The sequence below is a fragment of the Amborella trichopoda genome, chromosome 4 (genome assembly GCF_054954075.1).
Source record: "Amborella trichopoda isolate Santa Cruz 75 chromosome 4, AtrichopodaSantaCruz75HAP2 v2.0, whole genome shotgun sequence".
NCBI lineage: Eukaryota > Viridiplantae > Streptophyta > Magnoliopsida > Amborellales > Amborellaceae > Amborella > Amborella trichopoda.
Window position 1 is genome coordinate 51834800 of NC_142339.1, and position 18387 is coordinate 51853186.

The following is an 18387-nucleotide window of genomic DNA, read 5'->3' on the forward strand; positions in this document are numbered from 1 at the left end:
CTTGAAAAGACAGTGTGCAGTAGCGGAGTTACTGTGTCAAGTCGTACGCGCTGAAGATTGCGATGAGTAAAGCGTGTGAACAAAACCTCCACCCCTGAGAAATGCTACAATCCCAATTTTGTCCTCCCTTACTCCATTGCGCCTACGTTTCCCGGTTGAGAAAGGAAAGAAAACCGACACGTGGCTCGGACATGGCCCACTATATCTATCTGACGTGTCAAAGGAAACCACGCCCCTCCCGCCAAAATCTCGCTCAAAAAACCCACTAACATTACAGCCATTTTTCCACCATGAATCAAACGTCAAAAACACAAAGCAAAAATAAACATTTTTTTTTTTATTTCACACGCTATTCAATCAAATTCAGAAAGTTTCAGAAGAAGCATGTTAAAACTCAGATTTCCTCCAACAAATGAACAAAATTTTTCTCTCTACTTCAAAACGAAAAACGAATTTCTTCTCTGCTTCTTGCTCTAACTCTCTCTCTACCACTAGGTTCTTGCTCTAATTTTCTCTCTCTAGTTCTAAACTACAAAATAACCCTTCTTAGGGATCTTGCTCTAATTTTCTGTCTCTACTTCTAAAACACAAGCCGATTGCTGCTTCGGCTTCTCATACTTGGCTTACTTGAGCTAAAAGGATCAATGTTTTCACAATCAAGGAATGTGATCTGGTGGCCTAGTGGTTGCAACAAAAGGAAACTCATCCAAAGGATTAGTAAAAGACCAGTCTTGATCCAGAGGAATTGTAGCAAACGATACCGGTAATCCTTCAGTTTGGTTCTGTTGTGGCAATGGTTCTGAAAGGGAGTCATAAACTTCACACTCTGTAGAGAAGGATTCATAGGTACTATAGTAATGCTCACAACTACTCGAATTGGGCACCATGTCCCATACGGGGTAATCGCTGGTCTGCACAGTTTGCCGATACTGCACATTTACTTGCTCTCGCGCATCGACCTGTGAAGAAATGGATCCAGATGTGCTTCCTACTTCCTGTAATTCAGTACTTTGTTGATGCGGTTGGTAAGGCTGGCTTTCGAATTGATAATTGGATTTCTCTGGAGCTCGAGGGATAGGTGACGCTGCCTGGTAAAGCAGTAGAGCGTCATCGGGGAAATTGAGGTTAGCACGAGGTCCTCTGTACTCCACAGCCTTTGCATCGTAAGCCCTGGCCGCCTCCTCCGCTGTCTCGAAAGTCCCCAGCCATACCCTTATGCCTCTGTGGGGGTCTCGAATCTCGGCTGCCCATTTCCCCCATGGCCTCTGTCTCACTCCCCTGTACTTCCTCCTCTTGCTTGAGCTCGAAGCTGCAAAAACACGTAGTTCGGTCAAGGTCGAGAAAGAGAGAACCAATCAAAGTTTGAGAGGGAGGTAGATGTTAAGGAATTAGGTTGAAGAGGATCAGTTGCCTTGTGGACTTGGGTCCGCTGTGGGTTCTACTGGTAAGGAGGAACTCCCACCGCAGGTCTCAGAGGGTGCGGGCTCCAGCTCATCTGGGCTGCAGCTCGCCCCACTGATTACTTGCTGGAAGGCCCGGACCATGATGGCGTCCTCTTGTTCCTGGCGGTGCGCTTGGTGGTCGCCTAGGTGGCTGGGTGGGGTCGTACGCTTAGACATCTCTCGCACCGTCCGTTGCTCGCAACTCGCAACGCCAGAGTCGAATGCTACAAAAGGGTACCTCCAGTTTTTATAAGTAGACTTCTTCAGTGCTCAACGAATGGCCTCCAGTTGATTTCTTCAGTGCTGATGTGGCGTGCCAGCTGTCACTCCTGCCAGATTACGCGTCCGACCATCGCGTGGTCCTCGTGCAGGTTCGCTAGCATCGATCACAAGTGGGACCAACTTCCAGTCTAGACATGTGGGTCCCACTTTTTTCTATTAAAGTGGTGTTTACTTAAATGACTTTGTATCTTTGGGATATTACGGAGATAGCCCAAAGAAAATGCTGCTCAATAAAATACCGGGTTCTTGCCCTTTGAAACGCACGTGCACATTAATCAATAATGGATAGCTTTTTGTACAAGACATTATCCAAATCATACTACATATGAACCTGACTTTTTGGATTGTATGGTTCTAGGGTAATCCAATCATATTAAAAATCCATAGAATAATAATAATAATAATAAATTTGGAGCCCAAATGCTTCATCATTCCAATTTCCCTTTTTTCTTTTCATTTTTTTGTTGTTTTTTTTTTAAAAAAAAATTTATTTGATTGGCCTGGCCTAGCCCTAATGACTAGAGTCAGGCTTTGACTAGAGCCTCTTTGGCCGAGTCAGGGCCAGGCAGAGCTTGGGCCGGCCCTGTGGAGACTAGGGCCAAGACTGGCTTGGCCTAGGTCCGGCTTGTTGCTAGCCCTGGTTGGAGTTCATTTTAATTGGGCTCAATGATTTGCATTCAAATCCAAGTTTTTAAGGGCACATAAAAATTTTTGAACAACTTTTCCAAAAAATGGGCTACAAGATGTGCCATTTTTTAATATTACGATCTTCTTTCTTTTTATATTCATACATCTTAAGGTTGAGATCAGTTTTAAGGTTTTCAACTTTAAAACAATATTTCTGGATGGGTTTTGATGTGTGTTTCCTTTCCATAGTATGAAGTCGACACCTTGTATAAACCTTCTCGTTTAGAAAATGAAAAAAATTTAAATAATTTAAAAATAAAAGAAAACCAAACTATTAGAACCAAGGTTTAAAATCTGGTTCGGTGACCCTGACCGCACATCCAGATTTCCGATCCAGTTCAGTGAATCGTTGAACCAGATTAGCAATCTGATTTCCCAAACCAATCATTAAAATATTTAAAAATAATTGGAAAAAAATTAAAACAAATGGTGCCGGTTCTAACTCGTTCTCTAATAGAACCCGGGTGGAACTGGCTTGTTTCATGATATTTCAAGGGAATCGGTTTGCCCCCTTCGATTCTTAATCTGGATCGGCCGGTTCCAATCTGGATGGGCTATTTTCCTTTTTACTTTGATTATAAACTCTATTGTTCAAGGATGGATTAATTTTATATGCCTGATTTTAAATTGATACACTTTTATTTGATAAAATTCTTAATATTATTCTTATTCCTATATAAGTAAGAAATAACGGCAATGTAAGGAGAAATTCCCACAAGAGAGGGAGAATATGCAGTCTGAATCTCAATGTCTTTCTTACTCCTTATTTTGAATTAGTAAAATTTATTTGAACAATAAGATTTTATATTAAAATGTTAAAACAAAAATTAAGAAGAAGCCATATTCGTTAAAAGTTTTAAATAGTTTTAAAAAATAAAAATTTACTACTTTGAAAATGAGTAATCGTGTAGTAATAAACTTTGACTTTTATATGATGAACTCTGCCCACAACCTATAGAATATCATTCTTTGTTTTTTATTATTTTGTTTGTCAAGGATTATGATTGAATGATCAAAATTGAAGGCCACGACTGCCTGACAATGACATATACTTCTTAAGAAATTCAGCATTTGTGTATAGACTTGGGGGACCCTGCAAAAAAATCAAACAAACATTTTTTTTAACTCTAAATGAACCAATATTTTTTAATAAAAAATTTTGGATTCACTTAATATTTTTCTATTTTCTTGGTCCCGGTCCTTATGGTTAATCTGTTGGGTTTATGTGGTTTTTAAAAGCCTTAAGAGAAACTGTATAAACATTTGAATAAATGAATCATAACATTTTGTGGACCATACTAGGCAAATGCAATTTCATAATACTTGGACTAGGTTTATTGGAATTTGTGGGAGTATAGAATGGAGAATAGAGAATGGAGAGAAGAAGAGAGAACACAAATTTTACGTGGTTCAGGTCTAAGCCTTGTGTCTACGGAATTAAAGCCCAACTGACTACATCTTCATTATTTTGGATGATTGTTTACATCAATAAGTACCTATACATATAGAGGACGATCATACAATTACATGATAAATATGGTATGATTCTTGGAAATAGGCAAATAGTAGGAGGCCTTTTCACCAAACTAACTTGACATTTATCTTTTAGATACTTAATCTTAAGAGATATATACTAATATATCCATAATGATGTATATTAATATGAACCCGAGATATCTGAGATATCCATATCTTAATACTCCCCTTCAAACTTAGACACTCCTCCTCAAACTTAAGATGCTTTGACATAAAGCAACTAGAGTTTAAACAATACTAAGTTGCAAAAAAAAAGAGAGTAGTGATCAAATCTATTATAAATTTCATAAGTTACCATGGTTTTCCAAGAAACAACATTTCTTGGGCTCTCTACTTTCTTCTAGAGACTTTTTCTCTTTAGGGTCTTACAAGAAAGAACCTTTCTTGGGCTCTCTACTTTCTTCTCGAGACTTTCTCTTTTTACGGTCTTCTTCTCTGAAGATATTCTATCTCCGAGGTTTCTTTTCTTTCTAGAGGCATTCTCTCTCTAAAAGTAAAGGATCATCAAACAGGATGAAGCTATAGAAAACTCCATCTTCCAATATGATTGAGTAATGGAAAATTCGATCATTGAAACATAGACATCTGGAACAAACAGGATCGAGTAAACTCGATCATCACACAGAATGGAGTAACAGTAAACTCTATTATCAAATGGGATCAAGTAACAAAAAACTTGATCATCAGCTATGATCGAGGAATTCGATCATCTTCATCTCCTCTTCTGGAGACGGAACTCTTGATTATCAACCAAGATCGAAAAATTCGATCATCTTCATCTCCTCATCTGGAGACGGAACTCTTGATCATCAACCATAACTTCTCTTTGTATAGTAGTTGGACTGATTTTCTTATCCACATAGCGGTTACATTAGAGATGTTGACTTCATCTTTACTCATCTCATCTCCATATCTTCTATTCGCCATATCTCCTATACTCTCTCCCTCAAGTTAGGTGTGGATGCGAAGAAACACCCAACTTGCAAAAGACAATTTTTTTTTCTTTTGAGTACATTCATATAAAAAAAATTCCAATGAAATTGGGCTTCTAGGCAATAGCCCACATATTAAAAAAATACCACCTTTTTTTTTTCCCTTCTCTACATCCTCAATTTTTTTTGTTTTTTAGTGGCCAAGCCAACTCCACGACGCATAGGCTGAACATTCTGTGTTGAAAGGTCTGAGGGGGAGCAAGCTCATTCAAATAGAATTGGAAAATAAATACTTGTCCCTTGGCTGGTGAAGATCGCTCAACTCAGAGACAAACACAACAGACGCCCGAACTTGAAGTCATCGGGTCACTGTAGTGGACCACAATGGTGGTGTCTCTGGATATAGACATATACTTCTAGCATTGTTCTCCTTACGAACCCCAATAACACCACTTTGCATGTGCCTAGCAAATTCTTCAAGCCATAGTAGCATCCCATCTTGTTGATCATTGCCAAGAGCATGCACAATATTTACCAATGCACCAGGCACACATGCCATCAAATTAATATCGACCTTACGATATTTTGTGTTAACATAGAGTAAACCATCCGTGCAAATTTATTTGGGGCAAATTTTTTATTTATGTTTATTTTTTGTTAATTTTGTTTCTAAACAGAATATATAAATAAGTAATTATTTCTTAAAGGGTTTTCAAACAGTCATTTCAGATTGTTGGGTGTGTGGCACCATTAAAGGCTTTATGAGTGCTTGTAGATGAACTTATTGATAAAATGGAACATGAACTTAGTGGAAGTGTGGTCATGTGTGGACTATTATAAGCAAACTATGTTGACTGATACCGGACTGAATTTTACGAGCTAGGTCAGTCTGGTTGGGAAAAACCCATGTTATCTGGGCATAAAAAACAAACCAATAAGGGTTTTGATGAATCATCTCTTGATGGGATCGGAGTATGCCCGGAAGAGTGAGCCCATGGACTATGTAGACCTTGTGTGTGATGGAGGTCTTTAGAGACGAGGCCAAAGCTTCATCCATGTACAATCACTAGACATGCACATTTATTGCTATTTTCAGGAAGACAAACCACCTTTTAGCATAAAGCTTGTGCTTATGCGAGAAATAACCCCTGTGCACCATCGAGCAATGGATTGCATTAGGCCAGGGTTAACTTGGTTTCGTCTCCAGTGGAAAACCTGAAATCTGTAGACTAAGACTGTGACCCCTTACCCATTGGCTAGACTTTGGTGACCCACTAATGATCCCCTGCATGGAGTGTGGGTCATGGGCAACACTGGATCGGTTTGAGAAAGTAAGCGTGGACCGTGGTCCACAGTAGAAGGTGAGATGCCATAGTGTATATTTATTCATAGACCATATGGATCATTTTCCTACCAAAGTATTTAATTATGTTTTTTTTAAAGATATATGATTTTTAGAATTGTTATTTAAAATTTTATAGATCTCTGGATATTTTATTTATCAAAATTGGATTTATAAAGACAAAGATATTGATTTTACATTGATTTAATTATTCAAATATGATTTTATAAATTTCTAAAAATCATAATATTTATCTTTAATTTTTTTATATTGCATGGGAGATCCGATAATATAAATGGGCCAACATGACAATTTGGGTAGGGCTCAATATGTGCCATCTAGGGTGGCACGTCCCTCCTTGAGAGCTTTCCAATTTTGAAGAGGTCAATCTCTTAGCATGAGGGTTAAGTTATTTGTGTTTTGGAAAATTGATGCCTTGAGAAAATTTTGACTCAAATTTTGGTAAATTTTGGTATATGAGAAGGCTTAAGCATGTAATAAGAAAACATAATATTTTCATATATTATTTTCTTATTCGAATTAATTAATAGGAAAATAGTTTAGGAAGTAGGGGATAATGGTTCTAGCACCTTCTATATGATGTTGTTGGCCTATTTATGAAATGGATGATTCATATCTCTCACCCTACAAGCCACCCACGATGAATGGTGCATATTCAATCTCACATGTAGAAGCAAACCATGAAAAACCCTAAGAAACCCTAAACCAGTGATGCACTATAAAAAGTGGGAGTATCCTACCCAATATTCTCTACACCAACTTTCTATCTCTCTCTCATACCCACATAGGGGGCACGCCCCAACACTTAGAAATTTCTCTCTCTCTCTTGGATAGTTTTTTCTCTCTGTCTCTCTCTTATGTAAACTAAAGGGCACATCCCACTCTCTTGATCTCTTGGAGTTCCCTCATCTCTCCCATCTCTCATCTTATGTTGAGGCTAAGGGTTTAGGGTATGGTAGGGGAGATATTATCTCTCAACTAGGTTATCAAAAGGGATTCACCTATGGTTGAGTTATTGTGATCGAAAAGGGGTTTATGTTGCATTGGTTTGGCTTTACCTAAACTTACTCTCCCTGTTGAGATCGAAGGTTGACCATTGACCCCGCACCATTGGAAGGTGGTGACTCGGTGTGGGGTGTAAGTAGCCTGTTGACGTAATATCCGGTACCCTATTCTTTTCTTCCATATTTATTTATTGTGTCTTTTATTCCCAAACATAAGTTGTGTCTTTTCTTTGTTATTGAAAGAAAGGTTTTGAATGGCTTCAAGTTCTTGAGATCCTAGTTGTATTTTTTTTTATTTTTTATTTGAAGTTGCTTTTATTATAAAATGACTATTTCTAAGAGATCTAAGACGAGAAGAAAAAGAAAACAAAGAAAAAAAAGAATACATACTCCGGCTTGATCACATAAAGTCCTTCTTTCAGAGATGATGATAAACTCACTTTTATATCTGGGAGGTTGTTTTTCATAGACCTGTTGAGAAATATAAAGGAGGTTAAAGAGCTTGGAAAAACACTCTATGTTTCTCTTTGTGAAAAATGTACCTGAATCAAAATCACAACTGCGATCACCAGTCTCATGGCACCTCCGTTTAGCTCTTGGTATTAGTGCTTTCTCACACATATGATTTAGTTTGAGGACCAACTTACATTGGCGACGCTTTTAGTATTCTTATGCAAGGTTAAAAAAAACATATTGGTGACTCGAAGTGGTCACACCCATACCAGTGTCAGATTGAGGGAATCGGTTGATTGGATCAAAAGAATTGGCGGAATCAATATTTTTTCTCTCAATTTTTTTAAAAAATAATTAAAAATACTCTTCATCTCTTTTTTTTTTTTGCTTGACTTGGTGAAGAATCGGTTGGACTCGATGAAGAATCATCGGAATCAACGGTTCTACGAAAAATTCGGTGAGTCTATTATTCTGAATTTGACCTAATCCCAGTTTTTTATAGGATCTGAAATGATCATGACGATTTTCGATCCAGATCACCGATTCTAGATCGAGCACCGATTTTTAATCACTAGCCTTACGGGAGAGAGAGGGATAAACCATTAACATTTGGACATTTTTAGGAGTGAGAGTGTGAGAGAAAAAGGAGCAAATGACATGGAGAGAGAGCAGCCCGAAAAGGAACGGCGATGACTTTGAAGATTGAGAGAGAACAAAGGGTTACCGTTATTTGAAAGAGGAGGAAGAACATGTGAAGCTACACATCTCCATGTCAAGAAATGGCAAATTCGTCCTTTTTGCCCAAATTATTTGCGCGCGTGAAAGCTATTGTTCAAGTAATAGCATAGCTTCTTAGAGGGTGGGGTGCCCTAATATACGTAATGGCCCCATCATTGTCCTACGGCCTCCGGCCTACACGACACTAAAAGCGGAAAGGTTCCAAACTTTGATTGCGTAAGCTGTGACATCTTGGCTTGGCAGCCGTTGATATTCGTTGCCTAGAAGCAACGTCACACCGTGACAGTTGATAAGGACCAGAGTCCCATGGTACAAACGAGTAAGAGATTAAACCTCAGCGACACTGTTGGCGGTAAACTGAGTGTGATTATGTTATTGATAAAATATGAGAAAGTAATAAGTATGAGGCGAGACCATTTACCTTTGACATATAAAAAAATGGTTTAATTGGTATGTAGTCCTATCACTATAAAATTCATTGAAAATTACAATTCAAGTTTTGAAAAACTTTTACATCGATAATCTCAGGCTTTAATGTCATGGTAGTGAAAAATTTTAGGATTTTAAGCTTTAAAAATAATATATATTATAACAAAATATCTAGACTGTTCATTTCACCTTAAAAACAAGTGTTGACAAATATACTTGATTTATTCCATTTTTCAAGCTTCAAATTTTATTGTTGGTACTAAAAATTGATTTTAGAGCCATGATAGACATTTATATTGTCGAAATTGCTTTCTAAACAGGGATTCAAGGTGAAACTTTATTTTATTTTCATCATGCCTAAGTCTTACATAAACTTCATCCTAGACATAAAGAGGTCTTTTAAATATTCTTAGCTATCAAATATGAAATCAAATAGCCAAGGGCATGCCGTTGATTTTTATTTTTTGGGTAGGTGGGGGAGAAGCACCCCTACCTGTTTTCTTTTATTAATTAAAAAAAAAGGTACGAGAATTACATATTGTTTTATAACTTTATAATATAGCAGTTGTGTCAAATCATAAAATAATAAAGGGCAAATAAAGTCTGGCCGATGACAACGCCAAATAACAGCACCAAAACTAGCAGATTCTCTCTTAACAAGAGCATCAACTATCATATTCGCCTCGCGAAATACATGGACAATGGACCACATGTGAAAAAATAGTCTGCTTCGACAATTATCTGCAACCGTTTGTAACCCTATTGACCATTTGATTGTCTAATGTTCAATATTTTTTTTTTGAACTTTTTGCATTGTTCTGAATATTCAAATTTCAAATCTAATGACTACAAATAAGGGTGACTTTCTTATACTAAAAATAAATGGTATCATAGTATACTTGAACTTATTGTTCACAAAATCATCCGATCTAACCACTAACCACCCGGTTAGATCGGAACTGGCCTGTGGCCGGTTCCGGTTTTGGGCGGTTAGGGCGGTCAACCGGTATTTTAAAAAAAATGTATATAAATTCTAAAAAATAAGAAATTTGATTTGTAATGAATTTTTAAACATTCTTTACATTATGGTAAAGATTAAAAAACTATTTGGTCATTAATACTCATTTTTATATTTTCCCATCTTTTTTAAAAAAATTTTAAGAATAGCTCTTGGAAAATATAAAATTGTCTAAAGACCATTTTTTTCATTAATTTTCAACTTCATTTGAATGTGTTTTTTTTTAAATTATTCTTCATATGCTTTTCATATTTTACTGGTTTTTTTTTTTTTTTTCAACACTTTTTTGACATCCCAAGACTTGCCCAGTTAGAGCAGTTGAATCGGCCGGTTTACCGGTTAGGCCGGTTAAACCACTTCCAAGCCCATATCCAGTTAATTGTTCCGGTTCGATTTTACGAACACTGCTTGAACTCATATGAAACAAGTGCCTATATGATTCTTTTGGGATAATATGGACTTGTCTTATTATCACGGTAAAGAACTTATATGATAATAACATGTAAGTGATTGGAAATATAGATAGGTAGCTTGCTGATCCTGTGGTGTCGGAATGCAAATCTTGATCAATTCAAATCGTGATCTGAAAAATACAAAAAAAAAAAAAAAAACGAAAAAAAGCTAAAATAATACACGTGTTGAAGATTTGTTGGTGAGGTGTTATACTTTCATAGGAGTGTACTGATTATTTACTCCCATAAGTAAAACCCCATCTAAGATTATTTTTAGGACCAATTGATGTAATCTCTTCAACCCTTAAATTAACCTCAGGAAAACAAATGTCATCATTGCACCCTCCATGCAGTAAAAAAAAAAAAAAGTCTCAAGATTGAATAGTGGCCCTCCAATTTTTCAAGGGTGAAATCTAAGTGTTTGAAAACTCAAAATTTTTTGTGGATGAGGTCATAGTGTGTATACTATGCTCCCCCATAAGCACATCATAAGCGCTCATATCATATGCATATACAATATATATGGTTTTTGTTAAAGAGTTCACAACAAGCTTTGGCAAGCTCCTCCCAACCTTTTATACAAGGTTTGGGAACTATACAAAAACTACCTCACTGTCGAGGATTTTTGTTAGGGATTGTGTAAAAATACGACTATTTATCTCTCATACAAGGAGGTCACAATTATTTACAACCATCCGATGTGAAGTTTGATAGCTTGGATGAGCAATAAAGTTCGAGAAATTTTTTTTTTAAGTCTGTACTTGATCAATGGAATAAATCCAACCATCAAAATTTCGTTCAAAATTAATTATGACCACTTTGTACCAAAGATAAATGCTGTATACTTTTTTTTTTTGTTATTTAAAAATTTGAGATCTATTTAAATATTATTGAATAATTACTTTTAAAAAAATGGAGATAATTATTTTCAAACAAAAGAATTTCCGATTTTGAGATCACGAACATGCAATGTCTACTAAATTCACGTGACAGTAGGAGGAGAGAGAAAGTAATCAGTAGATGACATCACACTAAATTTAGAGAGGAGAGAGGGAGGGTACGCAACGGTGTGACGTCACACTGGAGTCTCAAATTTCGACTTTTTTTTAATGCGAATGGCCAGTAACTTTTTGGTGTGTTTCGTCTTGACTGGATTCCTTCAACATTCCCGTCCGTGTAATCCTACGTATGCCAGACTGAATTTGCCACAAGGTCCAAAGGGAATTGTTTTTTATGGCTCTAGTGTTGAATGGACGGTGATGGGGACAGATTGATAAGTTTTAGGAGGAGTATCTATGTCAAACATGGTAGGCTCTAATTCCCTTTTCCTACTTTTTTTTTTTTTTGTGAAAAAATATTTGAAAATATTATTAAGTCAAAACGAGATTATAGGGTAAGAAACAACACTTTCATATGAGAAAGACCCTTTGGCAAGGTAATCAGAGATTATAGGGTCACAAACAACACTTTCATATGAGAAAGACCCTTTGGCAAGGTAATCAGCCAACATATTGGCTTTTCGATAATTATGCATAAAAGTAAAAATAAAAAGCCTTGAAATATCCAAAATCTAAAATACGATAAAAGCTAAAAGGCCTTGAAATTCCAAAATATGTAGTAAGACTTTCATATTTACCCCAAATTTTTTTTTTTTTTTTTCTCTCTTCATCACTTTCAATGACTAGGGATTCCTTACAAGCATGAAGACATAATAAGGAAGAGATTTGCTTAAGGCCGTGGTCATAATGAATATTTAAGGCTGTGGCCTTATGCCTTGTCTCATAAATGGAGGCCGCGGATCATAGCAATAGAATAGCAGTGGTATTAGAAGTCCTTGTCATCTCATTTCTTTAGGGAAAAAGTATGTATAAGGTGTTGAACATTATAATGTAGCAATAACCTGCGCCTCAAAAATTCTTTAGAAAAGGTTATCATGATAATATAAAATCCTCTAATTGATCTATTCAACTTGGAGATGTATGGATGTATGAAAAAAAAGATTTTAAATAATAAAAATAGTGCATCTTCAAGAATGGACTGAAGGCTATGTGGTTAGAGTGACTAGTCCTATAACAGAACATCTTGTGTTGCATTCAATTCATGGGGTAGGGAACCCCTTCCCTACTGAATTACCAAAAAAAAAAAAAAAGTGCATGTTTTAATGCATTATCTAGACCATTTATTCAACATCTCTGAATGTTTATAGAAATGCTAGATTTGTACTATTTTAGGATCTTTGAATTTCATGCTTCATAATGTAAACAGACTTTGAGGCCATCATAGGAGTTTCTGACACTAAAACTACATCTTTCGATACTATTTAGAGGTGCACCTTACTTAGATTTTTGAAGATTGACACCTTATACAATCTACACCCTTTCTTCATTTCTCTCTTTAACCCCATTTCTAATCTTCCCTCTAATATCTAGTCCTCTCTCTCTCTCTCTCTCTCTCTCTCTCTAATTTGACATCTAATAAAATAGTAGTTTAGGTTATGCTCCCAACCGTCAGATCATATTCGTATGGTTAAAATACATGTTAATTGTTCATACTTGAAAATATGAGCAAGGAACTCGGTCCCTGCTTTGGTTTTGAGCGTAAACTCGTATAATAAAGTTGATAGAGAAGGGTCCCATAAAATTACGTTCCGGGCGGGAGTCAGGCCACAAGACCTTCTCCTGCTCGGGCCGCCGTCAAAGCCAACTTCCCACACACCTTATCCTTAGAGTTCCAAAGAGATTTTAAAGTATTTATTGACAGAAGAGTGGGAGATTTTAATGGAGTGTTTCAAAATAGAACGAAGCAAAAGAAAGAAATAAATGAAACTAAGGAAAACTAATAAATATGCAAAATGAAACTAAACAAGCTCATAAATGCTATTGATGGGCCTTATGCTCGGTGTCTGTTTAGAGTCAATGATAGTACGGCTAGTCCAAGTCCTTCGGGTTTTACTGGTCAATGCTATGGGTGGAAGAGGGCCCAGAAAGTTGGGTTATCTAGACTGTCTTCGGTCTGCATTGAGTTGGATGAGACTCCAAAGGTTTGAGATATAAGGTTTGAGTTTTAGTATTAGCGGTTAGATATGCTCAGGTCTGGTCCGGCAGAGCATACGCACAAAAGGCATAAATATTTTTACCAGTGGCCCAAAGGGGAGCCCTCTATTTATAGACAAATCAATTCCATAATCACCGTTGACAAGTTTGATGCAATCTGAGCCCTTCAAATTTTGATGCTACTTACAATATCTTTGGTGCTACTGGCAATGACACCCAATCATCATAAAATGCGGTTAGCATAATTAAATACTCCAAGATCACATGATCCTAGTCCGGTACAAGTTTGTGGGCAGAATGTTAGAGGCCCAACAACGTTGGCGGAGTTGTTGGTGCCACTTGGGGTGCCTTTATGACAAGTGAGTTTTGAGTTGACCAAAAAGGAATACGGCTTCATTGTGATAATCAATTGCCTTGTTCTTGGGAAAGAATTTAGATTTGGGAAGGAATTTAGATTTCCATGATAGGACTGAACATATTGATGTTTAATATCATTTTATTCATGGGACGGTAAAAGATGGAATAATTTTATTATATAGAAATTTCATATTGATTTCAATTCAACAAATATGTAAACTAAGCCTCTAAGCAAGGGGAAGCTCACTTGATGCAAGCCTTCTTTAGGACTTATGGTTAGTTGATAAGTAGTAATTATTGGGTAATAGTTTATTGGAGCAGACTAGTCAGAATATAAGCATATCTTCAAATAGAAGAATTCGGTGTGAAGCCATGTTTTGGTATAGAGATTCCTATATTATTGGATATGAGATCCTTGTAGATTGAGGAAGCTTATTACTTTGGGACTTTTTGTATTTCTAATTGAATGGAATGTTACGCCCTAAGCTGAGGATATGCAACCCTACGTCCTAGGCTCAATTCCTTTCTAGTGTAGGGGCTTTCTCCGCACTAACTCTCACTAAAAAAAAAAAAAACACAAATATATATATATATATATATATATATATATATATATATATATATATATATATATATATTGATAAATCTTAAAGCAAAACGATTGGAATAAAATAGTTCCTAGGGTTTTCTTTGTATAAAAGTATTTTGTGGAGAGAGAGTGTGCAAAAATAGAGATAGAATAGGATGAGTTCATGTAATCCTTGGGGTAGGTGTTCTACAAAGAGAAGAAACATATTTTAGAACATGTAAGAGAGAGATTGAAAACCCTACCAAGGGGATGTACGACGCTACGTTCTATGCTCAAGTTCTACCAAGGGTACGGGCTCTCGCCATTGATTCACCTAAATAAAAAGAATATCTTTTGATAAATCCTAAAGCAAAAGGACTGGAATTAGATAGTCCCTAGGATTTTTTCTTTATAAAGCGGTTTTGTAGAGAGAGAGTGTGTGCAAAAATAGAGAGAATAGGGTGAAGTGATGTAATCCTTTGGGTGTGTGTTCTAGAAAGAGCATGTAAGAGAGAGATTGAAAACCCCTAGGGGCTGTTTGGATCCATAGAAATTTATTTTCAGAAATGTATTTATGTGGAAATGACATATTTGTTGGCGTTTGGATCGAAATTTTGGGATTGAAATGTATTTTTGTCCGTAATTGTTCTCTTTAATTCAAGCCACAAATAAGGAAATCTATATCATTGTCTTTACCCTCCGAAATTGATTTCCAACTAGATTTCCCCATTATAAAGATATCCACTTGATAAAATATAATTAATTTCACAAAAACACCCTCACAAATTAGAGAGAAACTATCTCAAATTTTTCGTTTTAAATAGAAAAAGTTTCTTAAAATTTTAGATACAAAAAATATTTCAAATTTTAAGTTTAATAAAGAGAAAGTACCTAAAAATTCTTAGAGAGAAAAATTGTTTCAAATTTTATGTTTTAGAAAGAGAAAATACTGATATTTTTTAGAGAGAGAAACTAAAAAGAAACTCTCATATTTTAAGCTTTAGAGAGAAATAATTTTAAAATTTTAGAGATATAAACTATATCAAATTTTAGAGAGAGAAGCTATCTCAAATTTATCAAATTTTAAGTAGAGAAACTATCTCAAATTTTAAGTTGTAGTGAGAGCAAGTACTTGAAATTTTTCAGAGAGAGAAAATATCAAAAAAAATTTAGAGAGAGAAACTACAACAAAATTTTTAAAGAGAGAATATATATCAAATTTTAAGTTTTAGAGAGAGAAAGTATTTGAAAATTTTTAGAGAAAAATTCTCTAATTTTTAGAGAGAAACTATATCAAATTATAAGTTTTATAGAGAGAGTATCTTAAAATTTTTTGAGATAAACTATTTCAAAAGTTTTAGAGAGAGAAACTATCTCATATTTTAAATTTTAGAAAGAAGAATATCTTAAAATGTTAGAGAGAAAAACTATATCAAATTTTAGAGAGAGAATATTTAAATTTTTTTAGAGAGAAACTATTTCAAATTTTAAGTATTAGAGAGAGAAAGTAGTTAAACATTTTTAGTGAGAGAAGCTATATTAAAAATTGTAGAGAAAGAAACTATCTCAAATTTTAAGTTTTGTGGAGATAAAATATTTTAAAGTTTTAGAGAGAAAAACATACTTTTCTTTTATCAAAATACTCCTAAGTAGTAAGAGATGAAATATTTAATAGTTTACCTATTTAGACCATATCTTTTCTTGTATGTATTTTGAAATTAAATTGAAATACATGGTAACGCAATAAATTGTTCATATCTTATGAGTAATTCGCTCAAAAAATCCTCCTCAAGTGTCCTTTAGGCCCGTGGATATAAGTGGACAATACAATGCCGTGGGAGCACAGCGTAAACGCTCAAAACGTTTCAAACAACCAAGAAAATGGGTGGCGATTGTGACTTCCCTATTCAGGGTGTGGAGCTATCTTTTTAGATTTTTATTGTGGTGTCAAATCATGTATGCGCCAAAACGCGACAGGCCAAATAGGATTTGCTTTTAATACGGACTGTGCATAAATATCTTCGTGCATACTTCTACCTGGTCAGAAGACTTAGTTTTCGAGGACAAGGACGTCGTAAACATTTTTAATTATTAGAGGTAAATTCGATAACATAAGTATTCTGTATAATTTTTAAAATTTTATTTTGAGCTCAGTTAATCAATTACAAAATCCCATAACATAAGTGTGCCATATAATTTTTTTAAATTTTTTTTTGAGTTCCATTAGTCAATTACATGCCCAAGCCCCTAGATTTCATACCTAATAATAAAAAATGATTGTGACTTGCTTATGTGAAAAATAAACAATCTTATTATATAGTTTTTATTTAAAACTAGAGGTGGCATTGGGCTGGGCTAGCCTAGCCGAAGTCCCTAAAGAGTTGGACTACGTCCAGCTGAATTGGCCTTGACCTAGGACATGGAAAGGCCGGACTGGGCCAAATCCAATAAAAGTAAATAAATGATTTTTTTAAAAAAAAAGAATTAGGTAGCTCCAAGCCAACCGGTCCATTGTCAACCCTTTTTAAAATCTGTTGATGCAAATTGGAATTGCCTGAGCTAATTAAGTTCAATAATAGGATAATTTTCGTACATAATTGGAAATTGGCCTGTTTTAAAACGGGATGTTCAAAATCGGTATTATTTACTAATTTCGTGGCCTTTTTCTTCTTGAAATTTGTCTTGAAATCATCATCTTTGAACTTTCTACAACATATCAACAATTATTTCTTGGATAAAAACCAAATTCATGGAGATCAAGTGCTCAAGATTTTCGTGTTTTCTGAAAAATTGAATTTAGTCTGTTACCTTTTTCTCTAGCATCCATACACTTAAATCTAATTTGACCTATTCCGGATGCCAATTCGGCCGATATAGCCTGTGGCTAATTTAATCGATGGGATTCACATATTGTAGAAATACAGTCTAGCGTGCATGAAACAATTTTCCCTTAAAACAATATTTCAAAGGAAAGGAAAAATACTTGCATGGAGAGTGAGTGATTCGGAGAGAAAGAGAATGACATGGCTATTAAAAAGTTGGTATTGGAAGGAGCATGAGATCATTAGAGGCCCAAATCAATAAAATAATCGTCTAGTGGAAAAAAGACAAAAATCATAGGAGGCCCCGAAGAAAAGCAATGAAAGCATTTAAATCTCGTTTAACACGTTGATAATAGTCTTTTTCAATTTACCCTTCTAGGCTGTATGGGTATATGGAAATCTATTACATTATAATATATTACAAAAGAAATACGACATTTCAAACTATTTCATACACTTAATGGTTAAAAAATCAAAGGAGATTATTGAGATTTCTCCAAAAATTATGAAATCTATTAAATGGGCGGTCTATCTCTCCTATATCCCACTTAAAAAAAATTGCCAACCTGCTATTTTTTCTATTTTAGATTCATCAGAGGCACGAACCAAAGCGACACTTCTCTTTCACGGGTAAGTCCTACTCTCATCTAGCGAGTGGTAAGCTTACCAAAGCGACATTTCTCTTTCACTGGTAAGTCCTACTCTATCTCATCTAGCTAGTGATAAGCTCTATTCTCTCCTTTAGCTATAATAATTGGTTCATCTAGCCAGTGGTAAACTTACCAAAGCGACATTTCTCTTTCACTGGTAAGTCCTACTCTATCTCATCTAGCTAGTGATAAGCTCTACTCTCTCCTTTAGCCATAATAATTGGTTTGTATAGGTGCTCTCTCCTCTTTAAGTCCCTCCCCTTTCTTTCTTGCGTCGTAATAACTGCTTTCTATATGTTCCCTCCCTTTTTAAGCCTATTCTCTCTCATCAGCCCTCATAACTGGTTTGGATAAAGTGCTCTTTCTTAATAACCTTCTTGTTTTAACAAGTTATAAGGTGCTCTTTCTTAATAACCTTCTTTCTTTAACAAGTTATTTTGGTGTGGATAAGCCCTATCTCTTTAATCTCCTCTAATACCTTAAAATTTTCTATTATATTTACCAAACCTTCTAGTTTACTAATCAAACTTCATCCCATTTTTTAACTCGTACCATATAGATTTTGAATTTGGTATCATAAATTTATTGCTTATTTGAAATT

At 35.3% G+C, this 18387-nt stretch overlaps 1 protein-coding gene across 1 annotated transcript; it reads right to left on the reverse strand.

Annotated features, from left to right (window-relative positions):
* Window positions 1-318: 318 nt before the first annotated feature.
* LOC18422273 (uncharacterized) lies at window positions 319-1656 on the reverse strand. Its single transcript, XM_011624384.3, has 2 exons — window positions 1412-1656; window positions 319-1309 (listed from the first exon to the last, which is right to left on the reverse strand). The coding sequence occupies exons 1-2, from the start codon at window positions 1617-1619 to the stop codon at window positions 657-659; spliced, it is 861 nt and encodes a 286-aa protein (XP_011622686.2). The 5' UTR covers window positions 1620-1656; the 3' UTR covers window positions 319-656.
* Window positions 1657-18387: the final 16731 nt, after the last annotated feature.

Excerpts from the sequence above, each read along its gene's own strand:
- LOC18422273 (XM_011624384.3), bottom strand. The coding sequence starts at position 1,619 with ATGTCTAAGCGTACGACCCCACCCAGCCACCTAGGCGACCACCAAGCG. Across the intron at positions 1,310-1,411 it reads AGCGGACCCAAGTCCACAAG|CTTCGAGCTCAAGCAAGAGG; the intron begins GCAACTGATCCT and ends GTGTTTTTGCAG.